The sequence below is a fragment of the Choloepus didactylus genome, chromosome 11 (genome assembly GCF_015220235.1).
Source record: "Choloepus didactylus isolate mChoDid1 chromosome 11, mChoDid1.pri, whole genome shotgun sequence".
Taxonomy (NCBI): domain Eukaryota; kingdom Metazoa; phylum Chordata; class Mammalia; order Pilosa; family Megalonychidae; genus Choloepus; species Choloepus didactylus.
This window is the reverse complement of record NC_051317.1, coordinates 30,744,892-30,761,366: the sequence shown is the minus strand read 5'-3', so window position 1 is coordinate 30,761,366 and position 16,475 is coordinate 30,744,892. Positions and strand designations below refer to the sequence as shown.

Below are 16,475 nucleotides of genomic sequence, written 5' to 3'. Positions count from 1 at the left end.
AGTTTTTGTTTGGGTTGACAGAAAAGTTTGGTAATGGATGGTGTTGATGGTAGCACAATATTGTCGAATTTTAAGTAGGAAAAAAGTACTGCAATGAGTACCCAGGAAGAAAAACAGTTACCAAAAGAACAAAAGTCCCCAAAGCTAACCTACACATACATCTGCTCTAGCAATCCTCAAGGGCTGCAAGTGGTGCCCGTAGATGGGGCAGCAAGAAGGCAGTGGTTCTCACAGACCTCAGCTGCCCATATACTGGAGGTAATCTAAGGGGAAAGACTCGAGTGAAAGCACTCTTTTAAAAGGGTCCAAATGCATGTACACATTGGGAATGGCTATTCTTTAACACATTTAAAATAAGATTTAGTGCATTGTAATTCTGGAAACAAGTTCCATGCCTCATTAATTCACACAGCAAATTACAAGAATCATCTCTTAAAAATATTTTCCCAACAAACTGGAATTAACAATAATACCTCAGTTTCCTTGAAACAATAAATTAGCATTCAGCAAATGGATACGACTCTCAAAAACAAAAAATATCAGCCAGAATCACTCAGGCAAACCTATAACGTTGTACCTCCAAGTTTGGAAGCAATGAATTATCTAATATGGTGATTTGGAATTAATTTAGACAATGGGAGATTTAATCATATTTCAATGTTTAAAGCTGAATAATTGTTAATTTTAATAATTGGCTTGATTACTTTTTCCTTAGCCATTTGAAATCTTCCTAGCTTTGGGTTCCTTCGCTTTTCTTGTCTTTCCTTCTGTAAAAGACTCTTGTATCCAGGACCAAATTGCAAAGATCCCAATACGCACTTCTCTGTTTCCATGCAAAGTTAAAGTCAAAAATAAGTATTTCACTTTCCTTTGTTCTATACCTTTGCATAAATTATTTTCTTTTCTCAAATTATTAAAATCCACAAGGCACAGGCGGTGGTTCAGTGGGCCCTCCCCTTTCCACAGCCCCTCCTGGGGAAGGAAGATGGTGATCACACATTTCAAAGTGTGGCTGGAGCCTCACAGAACTGAACAGAAAACACAGTGGATCAGAAATAGGCACAATTCCTTGAGGAATCGCAGTCGAGGATAAGGCAGTCTCTAAATCCCACATGGCGCTGACGGATCTGGGTGTTAGAAGAGGAGGCACTTGGGCTCAAGTTGCACTTGGCAACTGTCTGCTAAATGGACTAACAGGTGAAGAAATAATCTGATGATTATAACTCACTGATGAGAACTGGAAGGGAAAAACCCACAAGCAAAAGTAGCCTGGCTTCAGGCAATACTGACAAAACATGCTCGACTGGAGAGAAAGGAGCAGAACACCAGGGCAGACAATGGTTTAGGGAACCACAGCAAGGGCAGCTCTGAGCTGATGTGGGCAAGGATGGGCCACGACCGTGGATTTCTAGCAAAGCAGGATCTAAAGATAAGAGGAGGAAAAGACCAGGGCGACGAAGCCTAGCAAAGAGCCCATGTGGGCGACAAGGACCTGGCTAGGGTGCTGGCCCCGGAGTGAGGAATAATGGGGAGAGAAAAAGATGGTTGGGACAAAGATGAAGAGCTGTGACTAGGTGGAACACAGGGGCAGGAATTGAAGGGACAGTACTGGGACCATGACGTGCAAACATGGGCATGTAGGTTTGGATGTATTATGTCCCCCAAAACACCATTACCTTTGATGCAATCTTGTGGAGGCAGACGGATTAGTGTTGATTAGGTTGGAACCTATTGGTTCAGTGTTTCCATGGAGATGTGACTCAATCAACTGTGGGTGAGACCTTTCATTGGATTATTTCTATGGAGGTGTTGCCCCACCCATTCAGGGTGGGTCTTTATTGAATCACTGGAGTACTTTAAAAAGAACCACACAGGCCCAGAAGCAGAGCATCTGAGAGTGACATTTTGAAGAGCAGCTGCAGCTAAGAGAGGACAAAACTCTCCAAGAGCAACACTTTGGAGAATGTCGTTTTGAAATGCAACCTGGGAGCAAGCAGACGTCAGCCATGTGCCTTCCCAACTAACAGAGGTTTTCGGGATGCCAATGGCCTTTCTCCAGTGAAGGTAACTGTTGTTGATGCCTTACCTTGGACACTTTATAGCCTTAGGACTGTAACTTTGTAACCAAATAAACCCCCTTTATAAAAGCCAATCCATTTCTGGTGTTTTGTATTCAGGCAGCATTAGCAAACTTGAACAATGGGCAACTAGGAGAGTGGACAGGGGACAGAAAGAGAGAATAAAGGGAGGTTTGGGGCCCTGGATGAGAAGAGGGGAGGCCTGGTGGGGGGTCGTGAGAAGGCAGTGGTCTTGGGCCCTGTTCTGCAATCGGGTACCTTCACTGGAGGATGGCCAATGGTATCTGGAAAACCTCTGTTAGCTGGGAAAGCACATGGCAGGTGTCTGCTCCAAAGTTCTGTTTTCAAAATGGCTTTCTCCCAGGACGTTCCTCTCTAGGCTGCAGTTCCTCAAAAATGTCACTCTTAGTTGCACTTGGGATATTTGTCCTCTCTCAGCTTCTCCGGAGTAAGAGTCTGTCTTCAAAGTGTCTTCAGACTGTCTCTCATCTGCAGCTCCTGTGCTTTCTTCAAAGTGTCCCTCTTGGCTGTAGCTCCTCTTCAAAATGTCACTCACAGCTGCACTGAGTTCCCTCTCTCTGAGTCAGCTCATTTATATGGCTCCACTGATCAAGGCCCATGCTGAATGGGTGGGGCCACGCCTCCATGGAAATATCTCATCAGTTATCACCTACAGTTGGGTGGGGCACATTTCCATGCAAACAACCAAAGAATTACAATCTAATTAACACTGATAGGTCTGCCCACACAAGATTCCATCAAAGATAATGGCATTTGGGGGGGACATAATACATTCAAACTGGCACAGGCCTGTTATCACACTGTCCCAGGCATGGGGCAGACGGAGGCTGGAGGAGCACCTGTTTCTGCCCCTCAGGAACTCAACAGCACGTGGTCAGGGAGGAGGAGACCCCAGTGCATGCAGGATGCCAGAGAACAGGCCACCAGCCAGGGCCATGGGACAAGCAGGCTGCTGCGAATGGGAATGCGTCAGGACCCAGGCTGCCTCCATCACAGCTGCCCCCACCCTGTATTCCAGACAGGGTTCCCTTCCTTCCCTGGCTGCTACACTAAAAAGCTCCCACAGATTCCCCACAATTTGTCGTTTGGTCCTTGACTGCTTAAAGGAAAATCTTCTGTCGGTGTGATGGTTAGTGATGATTGGGTTCGTGTGTCATCTTGGCCAGGTGATGGTGTCCAGGTGTCTGGTCAAGCAAGCACTGGCCTAACCTTTACTGCAAGGACATTTGTGGCTTGTTAATAAGGAAGAAGGCTGGTTTATTAAATCATCAATCAATTGATTGCATCTGTGGCTGATTACATCAATGAAGCATGTCTTCCACAATGAGAGAATTCAATAAGCTGGATTTAATCCCATCAGTTGAAGACTTTTAAGGGAGAAAGAGAGAGGATCTTTACTTCTTCAGCTAACCAGGGAAGCGTTTTCTGAGGAGCTCATTGAACACTTTCATCGAGTTGCCAGTTAATTGCCTGCTCTATGGAATTTGGACTCGTGCATCCCCACAGTTGCATGAGACATTTTTATAAAATCTTATATTTACAGATATCTCTTGTTCATTCTATTTCCCTAGAGAACCCTAATAAAGGCGGTTTCCCCAATAACTAGTATAGTGCCTGGCACCTAAGTCAACCCTCAGTAAATGCTCCTGAGTGAACAAAAATGCATGGTTTCCCCTATCTGAGAGGCAAATACACTCTGCCCTTCAGTTTCCCTCTGGTGCCCGAGGTAAGTGTCCTGTTCCTGTGCTTCCTTTCATTGCCACACTTTGCTGGGCAGACTTATGCCCACTTGCCTCCCTCATGCCCCATGTGCAGCTGGAAACACCTCCACCTGGTTTCAGTTCTCACCTCTCCCTGACTCACCCATGGCTGAGCCTTGCCCCTTTCCTGCCTTACTCACTCACCTACCTTGCCAAGGTCTTTAGGGCTACCCCACCCCACCCCGCCCTGGTTCGTGCCTCTCCAGTGCACCCTGGCTGCTATCCCAAGGACACTGTTGTGAAATGTGCTGGCATCCACAGTCTTCTTCTACTCATGCTTGCACCCTTTGCATTGCCCAGTGCCAGTAAATATTTATGGGATCAGCTGGGTCCTTTATAAAAAACACTGTTCTCTTTTAAGTGCTCATGGAGTCAGGTCGAGTGTCTGTTGAATAAATTAGTTGCTTTGGTAGAATGGAAAATGTTTATCTTTCCTATTTGGAAAAAGTAAATGTCCCTAAACTACACTGGCTATATGTACAATGCATGTACAACTTAAAAAAAAAATACCCCTGTGGTTTGAAAAAATTGCACTTGACCCAGCAGATCCTCTTGGAGTGAAGTTTTTGAGCCACTGATCTAGAAATCAGGAACTTGGGCCCCAGCACTCTGTCATCCACAACTCTGGGTGCCTCAGGGACCCCATCTGTATGAAACGACCGTGGCAAGCTGACACCCTAGAAGTGGCAGTGGCCCCAGGAGGAAGCTGCGCTCATTCCTCCAGCAGAGGAGGTCTAGGTGCAAGTAAAGTGGTCCCTTTGTGTTCACTGTCACATCTTCAGAAATAATCTTGACTGGGACTCAAGACAGGCAGCAGCGTGAGTGCATGAGTGGCACCTGTGCACGGATGCCACGTGTCAGGCAATGGGAAATGTACTGAGCCTTTTATGGAGCCACCTTTCCTGCACCACATGCCAACGCCGCAAGCCGGTGCCTTCCCTCTGCCCACTTCATTAACCAGACACCCGGGTGCCGGACAGCACCGTACCTTGACCCAGGTCACAAATGAGGGGGCCGGGTAGCATGAGCAGTCTGACCGACTCCAGAGCTGGCTTGCAGCTATCAGAGGAGCAGACGGACAGACAGGGGTCCTGGCATTCTTATGGGGAAGTACTGATATTCCAATGCCAGTCAGGCTCAGTCCCCATCTGGGTAACTTTAGCCGGGCACACAGTTAACACGATACTCCTGAGCAGGCACGTGGGCAGGCAGCACTTCTACACCTTTGCTGAATGTTGAATTTGTCACCCTTTAAGGTGCCGACCTAAAAGCAGATGAGGGATTTGTGTGCAGGGCGAACAGAGACAGAATCTGTTGTCAGGTAAGGAGCTGGCATCCAGGTACTTAGTACATATCCAGACCTGTCTTGTGTCTCTGGCAATGTTCCAGGACTGGGGATGCAGAGCCTGACCTCGTGGAGCTTTCTCCCCATCGGGACGTAACACAGTAGGCTTACAGACATACCCATGCACACGGCTTCCTTTCTCCCTGTGAAGCAGGTGTTTGGGGGGACGGGAGCTCAGAGAGGCTGAGTACCTGCCCATGCTCACACAGCACGGGAGCCCAATCCCTCAGACGCAGGGAGCCTCTTATTTCACAGTGCTGCTTTTTGGAGTTTGAATGAAAGTCTTGTACATTTTGATTTTAAACTTTTGTTCTTTTAGGCGTGGAAGAGCCAAAAGACACTGTCTGGCTAGGGGTCCCAGGCAGAGTTGGAGAGAGAGCCATCTTCTCAGAAGACCTGAAGATTTCAGACAGCCATTTGAAGTGGACGTCATCTTTAAAACCTTACATACATCTGAGGCCATGGTCTAGAAGGTGCCTGTGCACAGGCAGGGCTCTGGGGCTCCTTGTGTAACGTGGAGGTGACTCTTCTGAAAGTGCTCTATGCAAGCCCATCCTAACAAGTGCTGTCGAGGGGAAGTTACAACATAGCCAGGAAACCAGGTTTCTAAACTGCAGCCACTTGCCTGGGCTAGGATAAAACAGCTCCAACCCAAACATATGGATGGGCCAAAAATGGCAAGGAACGCCTTCAAGAACAGCCAGACCTCTGCAACTGCTGTTACTCCATTGGTTATAATCAGAAAGATCTAAAGGCCAAAGGTCAGGTTTATTGCACAGATTATGCTTTCCCCAAACTTCTTACTCCCTTTTAGTCATTTCTAACCTTCTCCCCTTTGTTGTTCCTCAAGTGTGTGTGTTGAGGGGGACACAGGTAAAGGGGGCCTGGGGTCTGCAGAGAAAAGAGGACTGGGGATAGGCACACAGGAGACATTGCCAGGGACAAAGGGGACGGGGGGCAGATCTTGCAGGGAGAGGGTACAGGAAATGAAGGCAGGACAGTGGGAAAGGACATCAGAGGTAGGCAGGCAGAGGGAGCCGCCCAGAACATGTGGGGGAGGGGGACTGCAGAGAGAGTGGCCAGGAGGAGGGCTCCCTGGGGACAGGGGTGAGGGAGGTGGGGACTGCAAGGGACCGGAGTGGGTGACTGCAGGGAGAGGACTGGGGGGCTGGAGGTTGCAGGGAGAGGATGTGGGAGTCAGGGTCCGCACGTCAGGGGCACAGGGTGGGAGTGGGGGTGGAAGGGGTCCGCAGGAAGAGGGCCCGGGTCCTGGGGTCGCAGGCAGAAGGTGCGGGTGTCCGGGGCTCACAGGGAGAGAGCACCAGGGGATTGGAGGGCGGAGTGGGCAACCGCAGAGAAAGGGCTTGGATCGAAGTGAAGTGAAAGGGCGCTGGGGGTGGGGTGGGGTGGGATGGGGTGGAGTGGGTAATCGCACTGAGAGGGCTCGGATGTCCGGGATCGCAGCAGTGACAGAGCTCGAGGGTCCGGGGATCGCAGGCAGAGGGCACCGGGAGGCAGAGCAGGGAACCTGCAGAGAGAGGGCTCCGGGGTCCAGAATAACAGTGACAGGGAGTGGGGGACAGAATGGGAAACTGCAGGGAGAAAGTGCGGGGGTCCGGGGATCGCAGGAACAGGGCGCAGGGGTCCGACATCGCAGTGAGAAGGCACGGGGGTCCGGGATCTCAGCGAGAGGGCACATAGGGCTGAGTGGGAAACTGCAGGGAGAGGGCGCGGGGCTCCCTGATCGCAGCGAGAGGGCACCGGGGGACTAAGCAGGTAACTGGAGAGGGCTCGGGGTCCCGGATCACAGCAAGAGGGCTCCGGGGGACCCAGTGGGAAACTGGAGAGGGCTCGGGGTCCCGGATCACAGCGAGAGGGCTCCGGGGGACCCAGCGGAAAACTGGAGAGGGCTCGGGGTCCCGGATCACAGCGAGAGGGCTCCGGGGGACCCAGCGGAAAACTGGAGAGGGCTCGGGGTCCCGGATCACAGCAAGAGGGCACTCGGGGCTGAGTAGGTAACTGGAGAGGGCTCGGGGTCCCGGATCACAGCGAGAGGGCTCCGGGGGACCGAGCAGGTAACTGGGGATGGCTCGGGGTCCCGGATCACAGCAAGAGGGCACCGGGGGACCCAGTGGGAAACTGGAGAAGGCTCGGGGTCCCGGATCACAGCGAGAGGGCACTCGGGGCTGAGTAGGTAACTGGAGAGGGCTCGGGGTCCCGGATCACAGCGAGAGGGCTCCGGGGGACCCAGTGGGAAACTGGAGAGGGCTCGGGGTCCCGGATCACAGCGAGAGGGCACTCGGGGCTGAGTAGGTAACTGGAGAGGGCTCGGGGTCCCGGATCACAGCGAGAGGGCTCCGGGGGACCGAGCAGGTAACTGGGGATGGCTCGGGGTCCCGGATCACAGCGAGAGGGCACCCGAGGACCTAGTGGGAAACTGGAGAGGGCTCGGGGTCCCGGATCACAGCGAGAGGGCTCCGGGGGACCCAGTGGGAAACTGGAGAGGACTCGGGGTCCCGGATCACAGCAAGAGGGCTCCGGGGGACCCAGTGGGAAACTGGAGAGGGCCCGGGGTCCCGGATCACAGCGAGAGGGCTCCGGGGGACCTAGTGGGAAACTGGAGAGGGCTCGGGGTCCCGGATCACAGCGAGAGGGCACCCGGGGCTGAGTGGGAATCTGCAGGGAGAGGGCGCGGGGGCCGGGCGGCCTCTACCTGTGCGCGTAGTGGACGAGGAACATGGCCAGCAGGACGCCGTTGGGCCAGCGGGCGAGGCGCTCGGCGGGCGCGTGGGCGCACAGGAGGAGGGGCACGGCGAGCGAGGGCAGCTCCTGCAGCACCCAGCCGGAGCGCGCCGGCACCGGCCAGGCGGAGCCCGGCGACCAGTAGCGGCCGTAGGACGTGCCGAAGCGGCGGACGAGCAGCATGCACAGGACGCCCAGCGCGCTCTCCAGGTAGGCGAGCGCGTCGAGCAGGCGCTGCTCCATCAGCTCCATGGCCCGGCTCGGCGCGGCGGGGGCATTTAGGGCAGCGGCGGCGGGAGGCGCGCTCACCTGAGCCCGGCGCGGGCCCAACATGCGGGTGGCACCGCCGCGGGGCCGAGTCACAGGTGCCAGCCGCGGGGCGGGGCCTCGGGCAGGGGCGGGGCCTCGGGCGGGGTATGTCAGCCAATCCCGCCCCCGCCCGAGCTTCCGGAGCCCGCCCCCGCCAGGCCCGCCCCCTACTCCCGGCTCTGCGCATGCGTCGTCACTCAGGCTGTCCGCGGCGCTGCCTGAGCCAGGGTGAAGAAATCTTCGGGGCCCCTCTGTAGGGGCCAGTTCCCCGCTTCGGGTTGTCGGCGCGGTTCCCTCCCTCGTCCTTTTCCGGGACGACGGGCTGTGGTGCTCTTTGCTTGCTTTTTTTAGGACCCCTGCAGGCTCATCAGAGGACCAGGCCCGGACGCGTGGGGGCCTTGACTTCTAGCCCGGAAGTCGCGCGCGGGCGGTGTCGGCAGTGGCGGGCCGGGGTCTGCGGGCAGTGTGGGCAGCTGCGTGTGCCATGGGGCGGCGGTCGCGGATCCGGCGGCTCCAGCAGCAGCAGCAGCAGCAGCAGCCCGAGGGCTCAGAGGACGCCACCCAGGGCGGCGGGAGGCGCAACAATGCGGTAGGAATCCGGGTGCGGCGGGCGGGCCCTGGAGCCCCGCGTGGACCATTCCCGACCCCAGAGACTGGGGCGGCGGCTAGGGCGGCCCCTTCGGAAGCTGGGGGATTGACGCTCCTTTCTCTCCTCAGGGCTGGGAAGGGGGGTACCCCGAGATCGTCAAGGAGAACAAGCTGTTCGAGCACTATTACCAGGAGCTGAAGATCGTGCCCGAGGGCGAGTGGGACCAGTTCATGGAAGCGCTCAGGGAACCCCTCCCGGCCACTTTAAGGATTACAGGTTACAAAAGGTGGGGAGCCTGACTTCGTTTATTCGGGAATTGGGACGAGGGTGATCACGTTAAAAAAAATGGGGGGTGGGGGTGGAGTGCTGTTTTCCCCGGGACGTGTTGCAGAACTTCTGCGTATCAGCGGTAGGATGCTAAATTCCAGAAGCATTGAGGAGGGAACGAACACAAGTCCGATGGAATAGGCCAAGGAGGTACTTCCCTACTTCAAGTTGCAAGTGGGAGCCTAGAGGAAGAAGTAAGAATCCAGTCTGAGAAAGGTTGGGCTATTGGAAATTGGTGAGCTAGCCCTTTGGAACTTAATGAAAATTTTTGACGTTACCAAATTGGCATAAGTTTTCTGGTTTTCTCCATTTTTTAAGATCTTTATATAATTACTTTTCCAAGGTATGTTGCAAGTAAAAATGAAATTCAGGTATATTAAAGCAGGAAGGAAATGATAATATTGCATTTAGCTTATCATCCCTTAGCAAGAAAAAAATGAGGATTGTTTTAGTTTTGAAGGGGTACTGTAAAATGACCAAATGACTAAAGAGTATGTTCTTCATGCTAAGTTGGTTTAAATTTTAAAGCTCTTGTAATCTGAAAAAACATATAATGTATTACATTAGCTTTTCAGGTCATTTTGTAATGTGCTTGTTTTCCAATAGTCATGCAAAAGAGATTCTCCATTGCTTGAAGAACAAGTATTTCAAGGAATTGGAGGACCTGGAGGTGGATGGTCAGAAAGTTGAAGTTCCTCAGCCACTAAGTTGGTAGGTAAAACAAGCCTTGGTCATGTTTAATATCTCTTTGGGATTCAAATCTTTGTCTGCTTAAATACATTTCTTGTAATGCTTTTAGTATTAGCTTTCAAGAGTTAGCCTGAATATACTGTCCAGACATCCTAATGTCCTTCTGCCTAATGGTTTTATCAACATTCCTTTGCGTCATGATTGCAAGTTTTTATACATGATTTGTAGCTTTATGTATTTAAGTCCTTCCGAATTAATTCTTCCCTGTAGATGCAGCCCCTTTCTTTCATTTACGGTACCACTTCCACCATTTCCATTTAAGGCTCTTACATTCCAAACATGCAGAGTAGCTCTCTCTTTAGGGAAAGGATAGACCTGGCCTGACAAATGCCAGGTTATCTTCCTTTATTTCCCAACACAGACTGCTCCAGCTGATTGAGTCTTCTTACAGCCTCAAGCACATGGGCACATTCCTGCTTGAGACATTTTCCAAGCTAACCCTTTTTTTTTTAACCTGTCCTGGAGACTACCTGTTGTTCGTGGCCTGGTCGAGTCTCATTTGTGTGGAGGTGATCCCTTGTTCTGACCCTGGCCAAGCTGTCTTGTACAATCCTAGAATTACTCAGAAGTGCCCTGGGTTCATTTATGAATATGAGAGTTGCTAAGGCAAATTGTAATAATTTCACACTTCAACTTGGAGACACTTGAGAGTTCTCACAAAAGAAAAAAAATGCTTTTCTTTTCAGTGGTTGCTATGAAAATATGAATTTAACAGCATTTTCTGAGGTTTTGACTATTGAGGTCACAGTGTTGTCTGAACTATTGGTGACCCTGCAGTGAGCACAGCCAAGGCCAGGTTGTCATCACTCCAGAGCTGTTGATTTGCTTGTTTTTCTTTCTTTCATTGTCCATTTGGATTTTTGGAGTCTGTATCACAGAGATGCACAGAATACACATTTCAAATGCATGCTGAGTAGCCAGATGCTAAAATCAATATTCTACCAATTTCAAAACCAGACATCATACTGTTTCTGGGATACAAGAATAAATCCACAATTCTTTGCAAAAAATTCAAAAATTTTTTTTTCTTTTTTTATTATTAAGCATTTAGTCTGATTTTAGAAGCTTGAGCATTGTAGCACAGGGACACAGCTCAAGTGCTGGATAGCTGTTGGTTTTCACTAATTGCCTGTGCCTTGTGCTGAGGTCAGTGTAGAAGTCTCGGCTGGTGTTGGCATTGCAGTGGTGAGGTTGCCATCACATGACTAAGCGTTTCTCCTTTTCTCGTAGTAAGTCAGTTGTAGACTTATATCCTCTTGGTGCCTCGGGAGGAAGATTTGACTGACAGTACTGATGCCGTTCATCAGTAGTCTCACAAATGAAGCTTGGGTCCAACTTGAGGTTATCTGGTACTTTTTTAGAAGCAAGTTTAATAGGATTACTGGTGTTGGACCCATTTTTATTTCTCATGGCTTTTCTTGTATTTGCTGCTTTCTGTGATCAGTGGAAAACGAAACGTCTGTTCCCTTAAATCTTGGGTCTAGAAGTGAGTTAAGGGAGTAATTGGCTTTTTAGTAGGAATCCTGTATGAAAGCGTTGAATTCTCAAGGGGCATCATCTTGGTAGTTTTCTTTTGGAGGTTCCAACAAACTGAGAAACCGTGGGTTGTTAATAATTCTTGCTGTTTTTTCTTATCTCCAGACTCTGGTTAAAACTTTTGTTTTAATATCCCTATTAACATTTAACAGTTACTTTTCCATCTTGTTTGTTTTGTACATGATGAAGCAGCTCTGAAATACCCTTGTAAAGCCCTCTGGGGTTGCCTTTGGTTGAAGAATGAAGATGAATCATTCTCTGCTAACAGCCAGTAATTCTCATGTTTGTGAACACATAACTGAAGGGTGTGAACAAAACATTGTTCCTTTTACTCATAGCTTTTTCTATTATCAGTGACAATTGCGTGACAGCGTTATTCTGTAAATGTTTTTTCAGTCAAATTCACTTGTCATGTGTGAGATCTCTCAACAAGTAAGTAAAGCCGAAACTTATCAAGACTTCTGTTTGTGTGGCATTGTCTAAATTGTCCGATGTGCTAGGTATAACTAGAAATAGCTCATATATTCTTCCTAACAGTTTTGTACACAGTGGAATATAATTTAGTTTTCATTTGGAGGCTGGCAGTGAACACGTTTAGCCAGTTTAAATCTTTATTATTTGGTAGAAAAAACTTTGAAATATATCTCGTCATATCGTGATTGATGAGCAGTTTCTTAAAATCTTAAGTGCCCAAGTTGGCTTCTGTCAAATAATCTCTCGGTTTCAAAGCAGTCAAATGTATTACGTTTTCCGGAAGTTCCAGCTTCATTTTCAGTGCTGTCACCGTAGTTGCAGTTGGCTGCATGGAAATATTGTGACCCTGCAATGCCAAATTGAGTTCGCTGTTGCACCCATGACTTAACAAGAAGGCTGATGTTGCGTTATGCTTTCCCAGGTGTGATGGGCTGTGCTCAGGCTGGCACTGAATTAGTGGCACATTAGCGTGCCGGTTTGTGTGGTTGCAGAACAGCAGAAAGGTGCAGCCAGGTTTAAGAACAACCTTCTCTGTCAGTGACATCATCAGCATCCATAGAAAGTTCAAGGGTAGTCACAGAAAGAGCAGGAAATGCTTTGTTCTTCTGTCTATATAAATAACAATTATTTATATTCCGTTAGTGGAATCTCTTTAAATATGTGAAACATTTCAATACATGATTGGATTGGTTTGTTTTAGAAATCATGAGAAATACATATATTTTTAAAATTTGAATCAAATGTTTCTCAAACATCTAAGACTGAGAACCCTCTGAAAACTCTTCATGTGAGGCCATGTTTGCATTTAGCCAGGGTTCTAGCAGAGCCTTTGGATGCACTCCAGCAGGACTCTAGCAGAGTGGAAAGTCAGGGCTCCTCGTTACTGGGATATGCCCCACTGGCATTCCTTGTCTCCTTTTCTACCCTCACTTCTGATCATAAGGGACTTTTTGTCATTCTCAATGGGGTCTGTGACCCAGAAGTTTAAAAAAAAAAAAGCCTTCCTGCCTCAGTTTGATTTGGTGTGATCTGCACTTTAAGTTTAAATAGTTCACCACGTTAATTTTTCTCTTGCCCTCTATACCACTGTGACCTAGTGAAGAGCAGAGGAGGCCTCACCTTGCCGTCTGAGGGGGAGCCTTTCATCACTGTGGCTCTATGGTAGTTTCATACATAGCATTCCTGACCCCCACCCCAGGCTCTCCTGCTTTTGACTGGGCTCCATGTGGTTATGATCGGGCCCTTTATGTCCCAGTGACACAGTTGCAGGCTGGCTGTACTTGGCAGTTCCTATTCTGGCCTAATTAGGTAGAGCGAAACTGGGTTCTCGCTTGTTATATGATCTGTACAAGCAACAAGTTGTAAAGAGAGCACTTAATTATATATAATACTTAGATGTCTTACTTTCTTTTTGGTCAGGTATCCTGAAGAACTTGCCTGGCACACAAATTTAAGTCGGAAAATCTTGAGAAAGTCTCCGCAATTGGAAAAGTTTCACCATTTTCTGGTTAGCGAAACTGAATCTGTAAGTAGATTTCTTTTGATGTGTTTGTTCCCCGAAAGCCTTAACTGGGTGTCTCCTAGTGATGCTGTAACCATCCCTGTCCGTGAGGGCACACACCTGTGTGGGCATGTGCTCCCTGTAATTTCTGATTAGTTATATGCCTGTTATTTTGATCAGCTTTGATGATGAGGTTTAATAATATCAGTTCGAGTTATCAGTTTAACTTTTGTTTTTAATAACTTTGGTGTCCTGTTGCATGGATTTGGGTAGCTGTAGAAATGAGGTGAGCAGAGCACTTTGCCCAACAGGGTGTTGCTCAAGAGATAGCTACTCAATCCACTGTCCTTTCTTGTTAAGGTGCACATTCCAAATGCCTGTTATACATATGAAGTAATATGCTTGTAAGGCCAAGTTAGTGGGGGAGAGGTTTTAAAATAAAATCAAGCAAAAAAAAAAATTGTTTTAGTAAAAGTAAGACTTTTAAAAAGTATCAGTTTTTATTAATAAGTGCATTTTGGTTATGATCTAGATAAGCTGTAAGATATCAGTTTACTCTCTGGAATAATGACTTTACAAAGATTTAAAACAAAATTTTAACAGCCTTTTTATTTCCTTCACCATTATTGTTTTACAATACAGATATCACTTTGTGAATACACACACACACACAAAACCCTATGAAGATAACTCTGCTGCATGTAAAATACAGAATGGAGATATATAAGTCTTCATTCTCAAAAAACTGTTTTGTTTCTTCACGTTGGCAATTACAGAATGAATACTTCCCCAAACATACATATGGTAGGAATAAAACTTAGAATTACATGCAGTTTCTGTACAAATATATTTTAAAGAAATAGATCCCTTTTTTGTTGTTCACTAACAAAATTGCCATGAAATTAAAGATAACTATTTCTTACAGCTGAAGTTAAGTGATTGTTCTGGTTTGCTAATGCTGCCAGAATGCAAAACACCAGAAATGGATTAGCTTTTATAAAAGGAGGTTTATTTGGTTACACAGTTACAGTCTTAAGGCCATAAAGTGTCCAAGGTAACACTTCAACAATCCGGTACCTTCACTGGAGGATGGCCAGTGGCATCTGGAAAACCTCTGTTAGCTGGGAAGGCATGTGGCTGGCGTCTGCTTGCTCCCAGGTTGCATTTCAAAATGGCGTTCTCCAAAATGTCTGCATTAGCTTCTAATGGCCATCTTCAAAATATCTATCTCAGCTCCAGCTAGCTCTCTCAGCTCCTGTGCATTCTTCAAAGTGTACCTTTTGGCTGTAGCAAGCTCACTCCTTCTTTCTGAGCTTATATAGTGCTCCAGTAAACTAAACAAGGCCCATGCTGAATGGGCGGGGCCATGCCTCCATGGAAATTATCCAAGCAGAGTTATCACCTACAGTTGGGTGGGTCACATCTCCATGGACACTTGAACCAATAGGCTCCGACCCAATCCGCACTAACACGTCTGCCTCCACAAGAATGCATTAAAGAATATGGCTTTTTCTGGGGGACATAATAATATACAAACTGGCACAGTGATCATTTTCAAAACTCTCTTTTAAAAAAGGGTATTCGTGGCTGCTTTCCTGTTTAAATTGATCTGCCAAATAGATGATAAAATAATTTAGGTGGTGCATGTCATTGTCACCTGAACACAATATGTGAGCAGGGTGTGACCCTCTACTTTGCTCCCCCATGCTCCCCCATTGTCTTTAATTCATAGCAATTTAAAAACCATAAGTAGTCTTCTGATTTAATTTAGCTACAAATGCAAAATTTAGTAATGTATACATGCACTTTTTATCATCTCTATTTTTTCTTGGACATGTTGCTCCTAGACTCTAGTTTTGCCAAAAACAAACATAAACACTTAAGTATAACAGCTTTGGTTCTCATAAAACTAACGTCTGTCTTCACCTTGGTTTCTTTGCCTCTCCCAATTCCCTGATTGCAGTCCAGTCCTGAACTTCTTACCTGAAGCATCAAACCTTCCCCAACAAAATAGCTCTCTGCTCATGCCATAAATGATGCAGTGAATGCTCATGCGGATCATGGGTATTGTAAGCTTTGCCACATCCTTTTTATTCTTGGAATTCTTAATAGTCTCACATTTTAAAGCAGAGTTTCCACCCTTTTTTTCAGTCTTCATCTTCTCTATCCAGGTAAATGTCTGTGTGTCACCAGATAATGCTTATTTCTTTTTCACTCTGAACTTAACAGAATTATTATGCATCTCTGGTTTCTTCCCTGAAGACTTAAGGATTTAAAAATCCTTGACCTTCTCTGCTCATCAACTCAGCCCACAAGCTGTCTGCTGCCATTGTGGTTTTCTGTCCATAGCCTCTTTAAACCAAGGGCTTGCGCTGGCCTGGCTTGCCCCGAGATAACGAGGAAAAAGCAGAACCAGTGCTGCTGTGTGCCCTTTTCTGTTCTTGTGGCCAGTCCAGGAGGGGATTCTTGTGCTTAGCTTTTCGTCCAGGTGGCAGGTCAGGATAAGCACAAAAACTTAGAGAAGCGTTTCGGCTTGAATTGTAAGGAGAGCAGCAGGTGTGTGGGGAGCAGCGTGATGCATGGCTGGGTGGGTCACGAGGCGCCAGGCCTTGGCGTCTTTGGAGGTGGAGGTGAGAGTTTAGCGTTGACAGTGGATGCTGGAGGGAGCCAGCCTGGGTTTGATCCAGAATTCCGGTGGCACTCGCTTGAGATTGATAGCAATGACCTGGGACTATTGGAAGCTGCCTGTGAAACCTTACAAGGAGTTTCTGAATCAGGAGGTTCACTGCTGGTTGTCTGTAAGCACAGGCCCTACGTCCCATCTTATTTAATATTTTAGTTGGAAGCTTGGATGAAAACAGAGGACAGACTTAACAGAATCATATATAACCCAAAGGCTTGGAATCAAGGTGCCAAGTGAGTGACTCAAAATTGAAACGGTCCCCACAGACTCATTGCTGGCCAGACACCCAGGAGAAGAAAATTAGCAGATAGACATGTAAAAGTCTGTGTTTAGAGTAGGTGTAAGATGAGTGGTCCCCTC

General features: G+C 48.0%; 2 protein-coding genes across 4 annotated transcripts in view; one reads left to right on the top strand and one right to left on the bottom strand.

Annotated features, from left to right (window-relative positions):
* The window catches only part of SRD5A1 (steroid 5 alpha-reductase 1), a 50,884-nt gene extending 42,618 nt beyond the window's left edge, over nt 1-8,266 (bottom strand). Inside the window, exon 1 of the mRNA XM_037799480.1 lies at nt 7,918-8,266. Coding sequence (XP_037655408.1) covers nt 7,918-8,198 — 281 coding nt within the window. The 5' untranslated portion in view covers nt 8,199-8,266. The remainder of the gene's footprint in view (nt 1-7,917) is intronic.
* Nucleotides 8,267-8,672: 406 nt separating this feature from the next.
* The window catches only part of NSUN2 (NOP2/Sun RNA methyltransferase 2), a 34,274-nt gene continuing 26,471 nt past the window's right edge, over nt 8,673-16,475 (top strand). For 2 of the 3 annotated variants that reach the window (XM_037799154.1, XM_037799155.1), the window contains exons 1-4: nt 8,740-8,844; nt 8,973-9,130; nt 9,778-9,882; nt 13,351-13,456. In XM_037799154.1, the coding sequence (XP_037655082.1) occupies nt 8,740-8,844; nt 8,973-9,130; nt 9,778-9,882; nt 13,351-13,456 (474 nt within the window). Of the gene's footprint in view, nt 8,845-8,972; nt 9,131-9,777; nt 9,883-13,350; nt 13,457-16,475 lie in introns of all 3 variants that reach the window. The other variant, XM_037799153.1, reaches the window with a different exon arrangement.